This window comes from Ovis aries, chromosome 12 (genome assembly GCF_016772045.2).
Source record: "Ovis aries strain OAR_USU_Benz2616 breed Rambouillet chromosome 12, ARS-UI_Ramb_v3.0, whole genome shotgun sequence".
Taxonomy (NCBI): Eukaryota; Metazoa; Chordata; class Mammalia; order Artiodactyla; family Bovidae; genus Ovis; species Ovis aries.
Window position 1 is genome coordinate 59891971 of NC_056065.1, and position 16516 is coordinate 59908486.

A 16516-nucleotide genomic window follows, 5' to 3' on the forward strand; every position below is an offset into this window, starting at 1 on the left:
TAATTAGGACTCTCTAAAACACTGCCAGCAAAGGACATGATTTATTGAGTTTCTATCACCTGTAATAGTTGAAGCCTTGTAAGACCTGGTTTCTTCTTCAAGGCTTTGTGGTTCCTAAATTTAGTGACACTAAACAAATAGGTGATCCTTATACCATGTTAGTTAAAGATCACCTGCTTCTCACAGTTCAGGATAATCATACCAAAAACACACTGTTCTTTCAGCAGCAATTTCTCAGTCACTAAAAATGGGTTTCAGCGGCACTCTGCCACTCTGCAACTGCCTCTGTGGTGCAACAATTCTTTTCTAGTATGTCTCCCTCTCTTTCGCTCATTTTTAATTTAAACTTGGTTTTATCATATATGAAGAAGAAAAACCCTTGAATCCGTGGTTTTATTTTCCAATCCACTCCCTCCTCTCCACTTGTACTGCCAATGTCTTAGTTCAGATTCCCAACATCTCTCACCTGGACTACTGCCTCCAGTCTTGTCTCCCTCAAATCCATCCTCCAAACAGCTGGCAAAGTGATCTATTTAAGACAAAAATTTGACCATGTCACTCTTAAGATACTTCAATAGTTCACCATCAAGCTAAAAATCTCTTTTAACAAGGCCTTCAAGGTGTCTCATAATCAGATCTCCACCTATTAATACTTCTCCAGCTTCCCTTCTCTCCCATCCCACGCCTTGAATTTTAAATTTAAACAAACACCATGATGCTTCCTACCTTTCTGCCTTTGTTCACATAGTCCTATCTTCCCAGAATGTGAACTCATCCCTCTTTTTTCTTTTTTTGACAGGTTGACTTCCATTCATTTTAAAAACACTCAACTTCAATGTAACCTCCCCTTGGAAGCCTCACATACATTATACTTGATACAGTAATACCTCTTATTTTTATCCACAACTTATGTTGATTTCCCCAACTTTACAATGTGCTACTTGGCATAAGAACTTTATTTTTTTTCCTAGTAAGAGTCACATAATATGTGTTCAGCAATTTTGACTGAATGAACAACTAAGTTTCATAAAAATACAAGTGACAGGAAATAATGAGGTGTCTTTTAAAATAGCATTAACCAGTGTTTTTTAAATGGCTTCATATCTGTCTATATCCTATAGACAAAAATTCCACTTGTAGGTCAGATGCTTTCCTAACAGTTTATTTCACTTCTTCACATTCCTTCTTCCTCTTAAAACGAATATGTTTTTTAATTTTCACAGCTAATTAAATCATTTTACATTAAGAAAGTTACAACAAACCTGAAGATATGTCCAAATGTCCTGAAAAGATAATCTGAAACAGGTATCTTGCTTCTTGTTTAAGCACATAATCACAGTGAATAGGAACAGCTGTATTATACACTGAAATAAACTAGGATGACCAAACGTGAAACTCTTTGACAGCTCCCTATCTTAGAATAAAAAGCTAAAGTCCTTACAAGGGCCTTTGGCCAATTCATCTTCCTACTCTTCCTTCCCTCCTTTACCTCATTCTGACTACTGGCCTCCCTGCCGTTACCTGAACAAGGCAGGCACACTCCCACCTCAGGACCGTTGTACTGGCTTTTCCACCTGCCCAAAACATCCTTCCCTAAGCCACCGACACGGCCCTTCACTCAAATGCTCCCCTCTTGGTATGGCATTCTCTAACCATCCTACTTTCAAGTGCCTCTGTTCCTGGCAACACTTCCACATCCCCTATGTCTCCTTTACTAGTTTCTCGCCATTGATCTTATCACCCCCCAAAATGCAATTTACTTGTCTATCATCATATATATGGGCTTCCCGGGTGGCTATTCATGTGAGCTATTATCCCACCCCACTAGAATATTAGTTTTATGGAGACAAGTAATTTTTATCTGCTTTGTACACTGGTAAATTCCAAGCACCCAGAACAGTTACTGCATATGAGAGGCTCTCAAAAACAATTTATTGAATAAATGAATCACACATTCTGCTATACTTACAGAGTATACACTGAGAGGACAGAAGACAACACTCTGCAGTCAGAAAAGGTTTCAGAGAAAAGAAAGCATTTAAATTAATGAGCACATTTAAACTGGATTTTGCACTGATGCCAGCAGAATGACAGACTGTCAAAATGCAAGGCTATATCTGTGACATGTGATTCATCTGCACTGGAGAGGAGCGCAACCAAACTCAAAGGAGGATTTTTAAAGGCAAGTCAGCCTCTTAAAACCATGTTAAGTGACAAAAGGAGAAAAGAGAATGAGACCTTCAGCACAATTTTATGAAAACTTAAAACATATACACATGCCGAACAATACTGTACATTTCTCAAATATACAAAATAATAAATACAGGAAGACAATCATTTCAGAGGCCAAAGTACAAAAAGAACCATAACTTGGAAAACAATCCTTTTTATTCTCCAATCCCCTTCTTCCCATCTCTGGTTTTACAGTCTTTTCGGTCAAGTCAAAAGATCTTATTTCCTTCCTTTCTTCTTTCTTCCCACTCATTCTTTTGTTCTCATAGAACTAAGGGTCAGTTTCCTGCACAATCTGCCTGCACAGGATATCCACTTAAACACCATCTTACCCACTAGCACCAAACAAAAGAGCAAATTTTCCAAAGACAAGAAACATCCTAACATCTTGAGAATGAACATGTTTTAAATCATAAGGAGTTAAAGAGCTAAATGGAGGCGAAAAAGCTAAGGAATGAAGACAAAAAGGGGAGGGGGGCCTACAGAAAGTAAATGCCACGGTGTTATCCAGTAGATCCAGCCTATGCTCCTTTCCCAGACAAATCCGGATGATTCAGATCCACTGCATCCGCCCAAATACAGGTGCGCAGGCTGGGAATGTTTCATTTTTGAACAATGTTAAGTGACTACTATATATAAGGTACCTTAGATAGCGAGTTATCCTTCATTAATCACTACTATGGAGGCACATCATGAACGTACGATGAGGCAGCAGAAGACTCTAATTTTTACTTATGGAATATGGAACCCAGAAATAGGTCCCAGCAGAAATATATTATGACTATTAAGAAAAGGTCATTTTTTTCTACTGATACGCCTGTAGGATACAATAAAAATAAGGTAAAACTAGAAAGAGTAGCTTGTACAGAAAATTATCAGGATTAAATAAGACTCAAACTCAAATTTACAGATAATTCCTAAATTTAATGCTTAATTTTATTAAAAATACTTTTTTACCAATTAGTCATTCAATAAATTTTATCAGTTGAAGTAGAAATTTGTCAGTTATTAATTGGAGAAATTAATAAAAAATTTCAGTTTAGCAGGCATTTCCAGGCATTTTTATAAACACTTACCTTGCCAGAATTCTACTCTGTCTGACTGCATATTCTTAAAAACTAATACTTTTTTTTTTTTTTTTGCCATGCCACGTGGCTTGAAGGATCTTAGTTCCCCAAGCAGGAATTAAACCCAGATGTGCCCATGGAAGTGAAAGTATGGAGTCTAACCACTAAACCACCAGGCAAATCCCTAAGGAAGCTAATACTTTTTAATAGTGCTTTTAAAAACTATGTAGGGTGGTTGGATAAATCATTCAATTGTTCTCAATATCAAGCCACACATATCTTAAAACTAAAAAATACTGCACATTATTCGTTTATTCATTTATTCTTTCATTACCAAGGCCCTACCAGGGAAAAGACATGAAGCTTCACTGGCCAAGAATAAAGATGTTAACAACAATAGCAGTACAAATTTTTTGGAATCTCTTTCATGCTTGATTACTGTGGTTATCTACCCTCCCCCAAACGATCACCCCTGTTATCATACCTGTCAAGCTGGGGAGAGCCGTTTTTGAGTCCTCACTGCATAGACAGCAAAGTGATGTGTCCTGATCTCTGCCATAACAATTAGGTGGAAGCAGAACTGTCCCAAAGACCATTCCTCTGCCCAGAAGCGCGCAAGTTTAACTGTTCTATGTACGGAGGAAGTCTTGGAATTCTAGTCTCTGACAAGCAACACCACAGGCATGTGACACTTATTCATGTACTCTGTGGCCAGAGGGGACCAATGGCAGGGTGACATTTACAAGCCCAGTGTGGGTGGAGAGTTACCTAAAGGGAAATGTCTCGTAATCAGCAAAACATTGAGTCAGAATGCAGTTACTTAAAAAACTCTGGAACATTTTGAAAAACTAAATAAGTAAAAACCAACACACATGAGTAACAAATGATAAAATACACAGGCGTCAGTGCATGTAGATGGGATTTCATTCCTAGGTGATGATGAAGTGAGACTGTACAGAAGTTTCCTTGGAGAAAACGTGTTTACAATAAAACACCAAATACACTTTTAAAAGAGAGGAAACGCCTAACAAGAGTCATCTTTTGCATCACTTAAAGTAGTTCAAGAAACCACAAATCCAAAGTTAAAGAAATAGTTGCAATCTGATTCATAAACACAGAAGCCAGGAAATGACGGCCTTCAGTAAAAGTTTGGCTCTATTGCTTAATAAAGGTTAAAAACATGGCATGATGGCACTGAAAACTTTAAAAGTTTTGAAAGTAAAAGCCTAATATTTGTTAATATATAGGAACAAAGTTAAATAAAACTCAAGAGCCTTATAAGAATGAAACTAGCAAAATCTACCAATGATGGATGACTTTAGGGATATTGAAGGACCTAAGCTACTCCATTTTGTTAACAGAAAAACTCCATTTTGTAAGGATCCAGAAAAGAGCCTTTAAAAATCCAAGAGCCTTTGGAAATCCCCTGACCTCACCCCACCACCCTCGAGCCAATCAGACCCCAGACCAAAATCTCCTGACTTAACGTAGTCTACCTAGGTAATGGGAACCAATCAGAACCCAGGGCCAGCCCAGGGGGAAAATAAGAATCAATCAGAAACCAACACCTAACCCTTCCACAGAAGGTAACCAATTAGATGTCTCCCAACCCAGAAACTCCCATTTTTCAAATTTCTCGTGCAAACCCTATATAAGCAATGTAACCCAGAACTCGTGGCTCCTCCCTATAGCCGCTGCGTCGGTATCAGGTGGGAGCCCCAGCTTGAGCTTGGTAATAAAAACTCTCTTGCTTTTGCATCGGATATCGGCTCCCTGGTGGTCATTGGGAGATTTCGAGACTTGGGCATAACAATATAACCTACAAAAATAATTTCAGAATGTCTGTTATTATACAAATATTTGTTAAGTTGTTGTTATGTACCAGCTACTGTGCGAGGTTCCAGGTCAACAAAAGTTAACAGGGTAAAATTATTGATAGTAAAACTGACACAGCCTTCAATAAAGATGTTACAAAAGTTATAATGCAAGCTTAAAGAAATAATGACTCTGGTGTAGGTAATAATTAACAGTTTTTTAAAAAACAAAGTTTATGCACTCAAAGAAATTAACCTTTTATGAAGCCAGTACTGTTTAACATAATGAGGAAAGTAAGAGTCAAATGACTAACGGGTTACCTCAAATCAATGACTCAATTTCAAATACCAGGTTGAATTTCTCCTTCCCTGAATTACAAAAAATAAAAGGGAAAGAGGCTCCATAATTCATGTTCTATAGATATCTATATTCTATAACATATGATTTACTATTTAATCAGTAAATCTGCTATTTAAATTATCAATAATGAAGTTACATTTTTTAATCCTCCTATATTGTAACCAAGAGTACAGAGGATGAACAAATAAACAAAATATGGTACACACAATGGAATTTATTCAACGATAAAAAGGAATAAAATTTTTATACATGCTACAATATAGATGGTCCTTGAAAACATCATGCTAAGTGAAATAAGTCAGACACAGAAGGACAAATATTGTACAATGCCACTTATACAAAATACGTAGAAGCTATTCTAGCTCTGGAAATCTAGCTCTGCACTTGGGTGGCTATGTAACACTGAATGTACTTAAGGCTACTAAACTGTATACCTTAAAACAGTACAAAAGGTAAGTTTTATGCTATGTATATTTTCTAATTAAAGTTTTTAAAGTAAAAAAATAAGTATTTGACTTCCCTCCTGGTACAGTCGTGAAGAATCCACCTGCCAATGCAGGGGACACGGGTTCGATGCCTGGTGCAGGAAGATCCCACATGTCAAGGAGCAACTAAGCCCGAGAGCCACAATTACTGAAGCCCGCATACCCTAGGGCCTGTGCTCTGCCTCAGAAGCCGTCACAATGAGAAGCCCATGCACCGCAACTAGAGAGCCTGCAGCACCCAGAGAAAAGTTCATGAGCAGCAATGGAGAGCCTGTGCGCTGCAAAGACCCAGCACAGCTACAAATAAATAAATATTTCTTAAAAACATAAAAAAAATTAGTATTGACTCTCCAAAGACCTCTGTTATGTAGGTTGTATCTACCATTATCTACCATATTTGAAATTAAAACTGAGAAATTGTAATATTAATTTCAAAATAACAATAAACTCATGTTAACATTTTATTAAAAATAATTACTCTTGAAAAGAATTAAGAAGTAATAGTAACACTGTCATTTTTTGCAAATATCTTTAATATCCATCTTAAAACAAGATGGATGAACCTTTATTCTGCATTTGATCCACTGTGATGTTATTTATGTTGAAGTATATGAAAATCTAACTGCACAGATATGGAGGTATAAAAGGAAAAGATATTTTAACAATCTTTCAGATGATGATGGATATTCTTCTCTGATACTACACCAAAACTCAACAAATATTAGTTCTTTAAAGGCTAACTGTATACTGAAATCTGAAACCAAATAGATAAAATTTTTATAATCTGTCAAACTAAAATTTATTGTTTTATCTTGTACTTGAAATAAGTCTATCTTGTACTCTGCATTTTTTAACATCATGTATTGATCATCTGGAAATATATCCACTAAATGTTGATATATTCTATTATGTAACTTTGATATATCCTGTTCATTACTATCACCATCAATCTCACCACAAAAGTTTTGAGTACCAGGGAAGTTCTCACAATCACAATGGTTGTTACTAATTTTATAAAATTCTAATTTTTGTTTAAGAGCCCCAAATCTACCATTTCCAACAATTCCTATCTGTTTTCTTTGAAATAGCAAATTTATTTCATTCATTTTCGAGACAATGTCTACCAAATCCCAATTCTGAATGGTCTGTCATTCAATCTTTTAAGTAAGTGTTCCCAGAAAAAAGCTGCCAGTTCAGTTAGAAACACAGCACACCTGGACACAGGTCTAAGAACAGCCACAGCATCCAGTGAGCAACAGAGCTGTTTTCTGCACGCCTTCCATTCTAAGACAAGTAGCTGAGAATCAAGATTTTTTATAAACATAATCATTTTACTGCTTCATCAAGGAAATTCTTAGCAAGAGTGTGGCGGTGACAACGCAATGATGGCTAGGGTACAGTTTAATATCACTACCTTGATTTCTACTAAGGACTAAGCAGTTTTATCAATAGTGCTTTGGCACCATCAGTGCAAATGTCAACAGAGGGATCTGTTGAACACACTATCAGATTTTGAGAACTGCTGCTACAAAGATATCTGCATGAGTTAATCTGCTTCATTTTATTTTCAATTTTTCAGTTCTGCTTTATGTGTTTTATTTCATTATATAAAATATTTACATGGTTCCAAAGTTGAATCTACAGAATGAGGTACCTTTCCCTCTATCCTAGTCACTCCTTCCTTCAGTTCAGTCGCTCAGTCGTGTCCGACTCTTTGCGACCCCATGAATTGCAGCATGCCAGGCCTCCCTGTCCATCACCAACTCCTGGAGTTCACTCAGACTCGAGTCCATTGAGTCAGTGATGCCATCCAGCCATCTCATCCTCGGTCGTCCCCTTCTCCGCCTGCCCCCTGTTAAGCAGGCTGGTCGGCTCAATGAGGTACATAACAGCGCTGGGGACCTGAATCATGTTTCCTGTTTTCTTGAAGAACATTCCTTAACCAACTAAGGAAAAATTTCTATATGCGATAGCATAAGGAAGGCGTTGCATGAGCTCATTCTGCCTGTCCAATCAGGTATCGCCAAGTACCCTGTAACTGAGACAAAGAGCTGACTGTATATAAACCGCCATACTGCTTTGTTCGGGGCTCTCGTCTGATTTCGGGGCTCTCGTCTGATTCCGCTGCGTCGGATGAGACTTGAGCCCTAGCATGCTAGAAATAAAAATTCCCTTCTTGCCTTTGCATTACCACGGTGGACTTGTTCACTCTCTCAGTTGGTTTGGAGATACGGGCTCGGTGCATAACACCCCCAATCCCTCCCAGCATCAAAGTCTTTTCCAATGAGTCAACTCTTCACATGAGGTGGCCAAAGTACTAGAGTTTCAGCTTCAGCATCATTCCCTCCAAAGAAACCCCAGAGCTGATCTCCTTCAGAATGGACTGGTTGGATCTCCTTGCAGTCCAAGGGACTCTTAAGAGTCTTCTCCAACACCACAGTTCAAAAGCATCAATTCTTCGGCTCTCTTCACAGTCCAACTCTCACATCTATACATGACCACTGGAAAAACCATAGCCTTGACTAGACGGACCTTTGTTGGAAAAGTAATGTCTCTGCTTTTCAATATGCTATCTAGGTTGGTCATAACTTTTCTTCCAAGGAGTAAGAGTCTTTTAATTTCATGGCTGCAGTCTATGCTTTATTCTTACACTGTTTTAATGTAAATGGATACACGCTCACATCCCCACCCTTCTTCTTAAACAGTAGGATATTTCACATTCTTTCTCCACTCTGCTCTTCTCACTTAACTGTAAGATCACGCCACAGTAGCACATAGAAATTGTTCTTTTCCTATGTACAGCTGCATAATATTTCATGCCAAATGCCACACACACTCTTAAGTGAGGACAACTGAGAATAAACAGTAAGTTTTTAAATTCTGGATCATGAACGTGAAAAAAATGCCAATTAAGTGGTTCATTCGTGAAGTTGGAAAAAAATATAATCAGTACTGTTTATGTTGTTCAGTTCCTAATTAGCAACTAGACATTTCCATTTATGTTATAAACTTACGCACACAAATGCAAACACTTTTTGCTGAAGCATGTCAACCCCTCTAAACTGCTATCCAGCACTGAATAAGGGACCCCTAAAAAAATTCTCAATAATTCAACACTTTTCCACAAAAGCAACTGTTGTTCAGACAATAATTACCTTCCATTTATTACTGTGGATAAGAAAAGAATAGCTACAATGACAGGACATTCAGGAGCTTACATTAAATATTGCTTGACTGTAGTCACACAGCTCAAAGAAAAAAGGAAAAGGAAAAAGCCTACACAACTCCCACAGTAAAAATTAGGCAAGGTTCATCAAGTCATTAAGGGCACTGAAAGGATATGCAAACAGCTCTGTGGGGAATGAATTTAAATGACGACAGCCATCTAAGTTAGAAAACTATAAACATTAACGAAAGACACTCTAAAAATATTTTTTTGTAAACTTCTTTCATTCTATGCTGTTTTTAATGACCTAAGCCATCTAATACCACCTTTAACATTTTAGAGAATAAAATGAAAGTGCAGATGAAAAAATAATCAAAAAATGATAAATGAAAGCCAATAAGACTAAATGCAACAAAGTTATTAGTATGATGTGTTCTAAATTGTTTTCATAAAAGTAATATATACTCATTGAAAATCTGAGAACTATATATAAACAAACAATAACACTACCCACTCTACATCCACACTTATTAAATTATTAAAATATTGGCTCTTTTAATCCATATTATGTTTCATTCATCCAGTTAATTACTGAGTGGATATGATGTGCAAAGTATCTACTAGGCAGGATACATCAGGTGCTAGGCCAGAAGTAAAGTCCATTAAGAGACTGAGGTAAGGTGGGGGGTTTCACTACTTCACTGCAGGATCACACTTACAAGAGAACTGGAATACTGACAACTTTGAATTTCAAACCTTGAAGGCTAAAAAGAAATGAAAAAACATAATCTCAAGTGCTAAGAAAAAAAAGCTGTCATCCCCAAATTCCATAATCACAGAAAATATTCAGAAATTAAGATGAAATAAAGACTTCTCAGTTGAAAGGAAGAACTCGTGACCAGCAGACCTCCTCTAAAAGAACTGTTAAAGGAAGCTCTTCAGACAGAATGGAAAATACCAGAAGGAAACTATTCATTAGGAGTAAAGAAAGAGAAACAAAAATAGTAAATAGCATATAGACTACTCTTCTCGAGTTCTTTAAAATATGCTTGATGGTTAGAAGCAAAAAAATGTTAACACCATTGCAGGGACTTTTCAATGCATGTAAATGTAACAACTGTAACATAAAGAGGGAAGAGAAAACTGTGTGACAGTAAGGCTTCCATATTTTACTTGAGGTGGTAAAATGATGAATCTGAGTGTGAAAAGTTCAATATGTATACTGAAACCCATACAGCAACCACTAGAAAACCTATGCAAAGAGATATAGCCAAAAGCGCAACAGATAAAAAAAGTAAAACTAAAAAAAAAAAAAAAGTGTTAATAATCCAAGAGGGCAAGAAAAGGGAAACAGAGGAACAAACAGAGGAAAAAAAAAAAAAAAGGCAGACCTAAATCCACATATTAATAATTACATTATATGACAACAGCATAAACACAGATATATGATCCAGCTACAGGCAACTCATTTCAAATATAATCATACAAGTAGGTTAAATGAGCTTCGGCATCAGTCCTTCCAATGAATGTTAAGGGTCGATTTCCCTTACAACTGACTGACTTGATCTCTGTGCTAAGAGACTCTCAAGAGTCTTCTCCAGCACCATAATTCAAAAACATCAATTCTTCAGCGCTCAGCCTTCTTTATGATCCAACTCTCACATCCGTCCATACATGACAACTGGAAAAATCACAGCTTTGACTAGACGGACCTTTGTCGGCAAAGTGATGTCTCTGCTTTTTTAATACACTGTCTAGGTTTGTCAAAGCTTGCCTGCCAAGGAACAAGCATCTTTTTAATTTCATGGCACCGTCCACAGTCATTTTGGAGCCCAAGAAAATAAAATCTCACTGCTTCCACTTTTTCCCCTTTTAAGACAGGGGTACTTTCACTAATATTTATCTAATGGCAGTCCTTAAAATATGTTCCATTCCATTATTATTGAGACAAAGAAACAAAGCTATATAAAAACAAAATGATCTCTAAAGTGGCCATATTGTGCCTGTTATTAACCCTCAACCTCCCAACAGAGCAGCTAACCCAGCATTCTAAGAAGAAAGAGCATCAATTTCACACTACACTACTTTACTCTCAACACTCACATCTTCATCTTTCCTTTTGTGACGTCAGGTCTTTAGATTATATTAGATTATTATGTCCTCTGATTATAAAAAGACCTCAATCCCTAATGTTAACAAGTTTTTGTTTTTTAAACCCAAGACTTCAGACTCTCTATTAAGAAATCTTGTGCTCTGCCAGTTAAAAAGTGAGGTGTCCTTCATTAAGTTATTTAAATATCTTACAAATTTCATTTGTAAAACAGGAAAATTAATGGCAAGTACTCTACAGCATCCTTAAATGAGATTAAATGCATGTAAAGTGCTTAGTGAACTTGACACCATAATTTAAAATTTTAGTTCCTCTGCAGTCTAAAAGTGGTCCCTTCCTTGAAAATAAATTCACTGAAAGAATAAATGTGCTGAGCTCAAGCGGGAAGACTTGCATGACTAACAAGAAGTCAAAGGTACAGAAATAAAAACAAACAACTGATGAGCCCCTAAACTTGTACAAGGTTAACTCTCTGATAGCTCAGCTGGTAAAGAATCCACCTGCAATGCAGGAGACCCCGGTTCAATTCCTGGGATGGGAAAATCTTCTGGCAAAGGGATAGGCTACTCACTCCAGTATTCTTGGGCTTCCCTGGTAGCTCAACGGTTAAAGCGTCTGCCTGCAATGCGGGAGACCTGGGTTCGATTCGTGGATTGGGAAGATCCCCTGGAGAAGGAAATGGCAACCCACTCCAGTATTCTTGCCTGGAGAATCCCATGGACGGAGGAACCTGGTGGGCTACAGTCCACAGGGTCGCCAAGAGTCAGACACGACTGAGCGACTTCACTCACTCACTCACTCACTCATGCCAGGTCTCTAGTTGTTGCACGTGGGATCAAGCCCTTAACCAGGGATCGAACCTGGGCCCCCTGCATGGGAAGGCTGGAGTCTTACCCTACTGGACCACCAGCAAAGTCCCACGATATGCTTTTAGAAAGAAATTCAAAACAACTTTATCAAAAGGTAAGTCGTTTTTATACCTTTATAAAGCATAAACAATTTCAATTTTCAAGGATGAATAAAGTTGAAAATGAAACATGTTATAATCCATTCTTAAAGCATTTTACTCATTTTGTGGGCAAAACAACTACCCAAAAGTAAAAGTAGCCATCATATGTTCTTAAAACCAAATAGCAAAGTTTTCAAAGTCTATTTCAGAAATTAATGAGCTTATAGTTTTATTTTTAAATGTCATACTTAATTATGTATTGGTCTCTGTGAAAGAGATGTTGAGGTCTCCTCTCTCCCTTCACAGATCTTCATTTCCCTCACAAAACAGAATTCAAATCTTGACTATCAACTTCACCTTCAAGGAAATGGAAAACTTGCTATCAGTTCAGTTGCTCAGTCATGTCCAATTCTTTGCGATCCCATGGACTGCAGCACGCCAGGCTTCCCTGTCCATAACCAACTCCCAGAGTTTGCTCAAACTCAGGTCCATCCAGTCGGTGATACCATCCAACCATCTCATCCTCTCTATTGTCCCCTTCTCCCCCTGCCTTCAATCTTTCCCAGCATCAGGGTCTTTTCCAAAATGAGTCAGTTCTTCGCATCAGTTAGCCAAAGTATTGGAGCTTCAGCTTCAGCATCAGTCCTTCCAGTGAATATTCAGGACTGATTTCCTTTAGGATGGACTGGTTGGATCTCCTTGCAGTCCAAGGGACTCTCAAGAGTCTTCTCCAACACCACAGTTCAAAAGCGTCAGTTCTTCGGCACTCAGCTTTCTCTATAGTCTAACTCTCACATCCATACATGACCACTGGAAAAACCATAGCTTTGACTAGACGGACCTTTGTCAGCAAAGTAATGTCTCTACTTTTTAATATGCTGTCTAGGTTGGTCATAGCTTTTTCTTTCATGAAGCAACCATCCTTTAATTTCATGGCTGCAGTCATCACCTGTATTGATTTTGGAGTCCAAAAAATTGTCAAAACCTTGCCCAAAAATCTTGCTATAATTTATTATATTCAGAGATTTTTGATTGGGCCACATTTTCTCTATCTACTGTGTTTTTCTCCTATTTTTTATTAGAAGGTGTGGTCTTTTCATGCAACTATGGAGGTATGATCTACAGTTTGGTCCTAGCTAACTATTTCTTCAATGGGCTTGAGGACAAAACTCTTTCTATTAACAGAAAGTGTATCTGCCTTGCTTAATTAGTTCCACATGCAGATGTCATTCTTGAAAGAGAATTCTTTCATGAGGAGTTTAAAGGAGTGATGTTAAGCGGAACTCAGGGATTGTGTTGTCTCTAAGAGAACTCTTTAATATCTCCCTAATAGCATCCCCTTCTCAATATTTCTCACTTTATCATTTGTCCTTTTTTTGAGGGTATAGTTGTTGTGAGATAGTATTAAGGTATTTGCATTTGGGAAACAGTCACCCAGCCATTTGCAGATAAGATTCTTTAAACAGATACCTGTTTGCATTCAACAATACGATCACTAATGTTTCTCTGTACTAACAGCTGCACTGTGCACATAGCAAGCAGTCAAGTATTTTTTAATTAATATTCACCAAACTCCCACCAGCATGTTTTCCATGCAAATTTAAAACAACTCAAAGCAATTCTAGCTCTCTCTATAGTATGATTATAATAATAGCTACCATTTGTGGAACACCCATTATAAACTACATACTTTTACACATCTTCATTGATATTTTACAATTTATATTAACTATAGTCCTAAAGGACAGGTTTTTGTTATCACCAATGTACAAATGCTCAGAAATACTAAGTATCTTATTCAAGCTCCAAAGTAAGCTGGTGAAGCCAGGATTTGAAAGTGTAGGTCTTCTGTAACTCCAAAGCCCATGCTCCTTTTACTAGTTGAGGCTGCCTCAATAGAGAGTGATACAGAAACTACTGAGAAATGTTTTTTTCTAACCTTCTGGAGAAGCACTTTAAGACAGCCAGACTCCGAAAGTGGAATGACCTCAATTCACCTATCTATACATAGAATGACATTTAAAGTCAAACCTAAGAGACGAATCAGAATGACATACATGTGCTCACCAACCAGTCTACTCCAACAAAAGAAACTGGAAATTTCTGGAATTTACTTCCAGCAGCAGAGCAATTACAAATTTTTCCACAGTCAAGGCACAATAACTCAGAGAAGAGTTTTAAAAATTTGTATACGTCATGCCAGAACTCAAAATGCATTAAAAAAAATACAACCTTTTCTCTAATTAACTAAGAACTATCATTTCTTCTTTGAAGAATCTTATATTTAGACCAAAACAGATGGTGTCTTTACTTCTGATTTATCCTCAAATATGAAAGAATGAGCTGAACAAAAGTTTTCCCTTAACGTACAGCTCATCTCACAAACATCCCAAACAACAAAAAGAACTGTATATGTGGGTATCATTAGGAAATATTTATTCGAGCTCTTAAGATCCTCGAACCTTACCTTTTAGGACACTTGTCACTGCCCTGCAGGTAACTTGGTATGTTATCCTTTCACGTGATGTTAAAAATCAAAAAAGCTGACTTCTCTTTCAAACCGGTGGAGCTAGTTTTCCAACGTCTGTGAAGAGGCGTGTGTGTGTGTGTACATACTACACTGCCTATACTTGAGTCCTGGCTGCAAGCTATTTCCTGCTGGCTGAACTCATATTTCCAATGGCCTTAACTAAAAGAAACAAAGACCTTATTCATTTTCCTTATTGCAGCAGCGCTGGCTGTCCAAACCAACAGAACTCTCCCTAAAGCATGAATGACTAGAGCTAAGAAGAGAAAAAAACATACTTCAAGTTACAAAGTTCTTTTGATTTAGGACTCATATTAATAAATACATATATACATATTTGTTCAAATAATCTATAAAAACACTCAGAATTCAATCCCTATGATTTCATTGCTAAACTCTCCAGCTTAAAACAAGATATTAATAAAATTACAAAATCACTGAAAAATTTTAATGATAATCTTAGTTAATAAAGCTCTCTATTAGAGTTATTTTTACTAGAAGATCTGTCTGAAAATACACAGTACTAAAAGTACTACATAAATACTATGTATTACATGACTGTCTATCATGACTCAAACTTCGTTTTTTTCTTCAAACTTCATTCTTATCACTAGCTTAATTTACAACATGGTGTAGCAAAAAACTCTGCTTTAACACCACTACCACCATTACCAATAAGGTCCTTCCAGGTTACAAGATCAAAGATCAGGTGAGAGCTGTAGGGGAAAAGGGAAGAAAGAGGAGGCGGAAAAAGGAAAGAGGGGAGGAAGAGCAGAAAGGAAGGAAAAAGAATACTTTAGAGGTAAAAGTATAAAAGATAACAACATGTAGTTCTTACAAGCAGGAGCTAGCAGCATTTCTTCACCAGAACACCAGGCCCAGGTCAAGAGTAGTGGCTTTGTGTATTTAAATTAACCCAAAAGTATGACTAATATCCATGTCCCTGATCAGTTTTGCTAGATTTCCACTAATTCTATCTTGATGGTAGAAGGACAGAATATCGTGCTCACTAATAACACTATGGGCTTCCCTGGTAGTTCAGTAGTAAAGAATTCACCTGTCAATGCACGAGACACAGGTTTGATCCCTGGATGGGAAAGATTCTCTGGAGAAGGAAATGGCAACCCACTCCAGTATTTTTACCTGAAGAATCCAATGGACAGAGGAGCCTGGCAGGTTACAAACAGTCCACAGGATCAAGACATGACTTAGCGACTGAACAACATTTATAGGATAGATTGAGGAAGAATACAAATCAGATATCAAAACATTTTCTAAATGCTGAGCCAGATTGTGAGAAAAAGAAATAAAGGACAGGGAAGAATAAGTAAGAGGCTGAAAAAAGCAATGTTATACCAAACCCACAGAAACAAAACTTAAATTCTGGACTTTTGAGCACCACATCATTTAGGAGCAATTTAGAAAATAGGGAATAGGAGAAAATTAACATCTAACAGTTGATAAATACTTGCTTATCTAAGCCAACCACTTACATCTATTACCACTATTACTCCTCATCTTAACTCTGATAGAAATGTTCAATTTCTCAGATAAACAGACTACATAATGCAAACTATATGCATTTTTAATTTTAATGCATGACTATACTCAGACAATTTTGCATTGAGATTGAAATTCTACCTCTGGCACTTATGAGCCTGGAAACTGAACAATTAATAACTCTGAAAACAAATAAAGCCACCCTATTTACAGCAACAACAACAAGCAACAGTTAGAAATGGACATGGAACAACAGACTGGTTCCAAATAGAAAAGGAGTATGTCAAGGCTGTATATTGTCACCA

The 16516-nt window shown here is 37.2% G+C and overlaps 1 protein-coding gene across 8 annotated transcripts in view; it reads right to left on the reverse strand.

Moving 5' to 3' along the window:
* ABL2 (ABL proto-oncogene 2, non-receptor tyrosine kinase) overlaps nt 1-16516 on the reverse strand; it is a 101799-nt gene that overhangs the window by 26739 nt on the left and 58544 nt on the right. For 4 of the 8 annotated variants that reach the window (XM_027975916.3, XM_027975915.3, XM_060396639.1 and 1 more), the window contains one exon: nt 467-529. In XM_027975916.3, coding sequence (XP_027831717.1) covers nt 467-529 — 63 coding nt within the window. Of the gene's footprint in view, nt 1-466; nt 530-3783; nt 3926-16516 lie in introns of those variants that run through there. The other 4 variants (XM_012187626.5, XM_004013834.6, XM_012187627.5 and 1 more) reach the window with 2 other exon arrangements.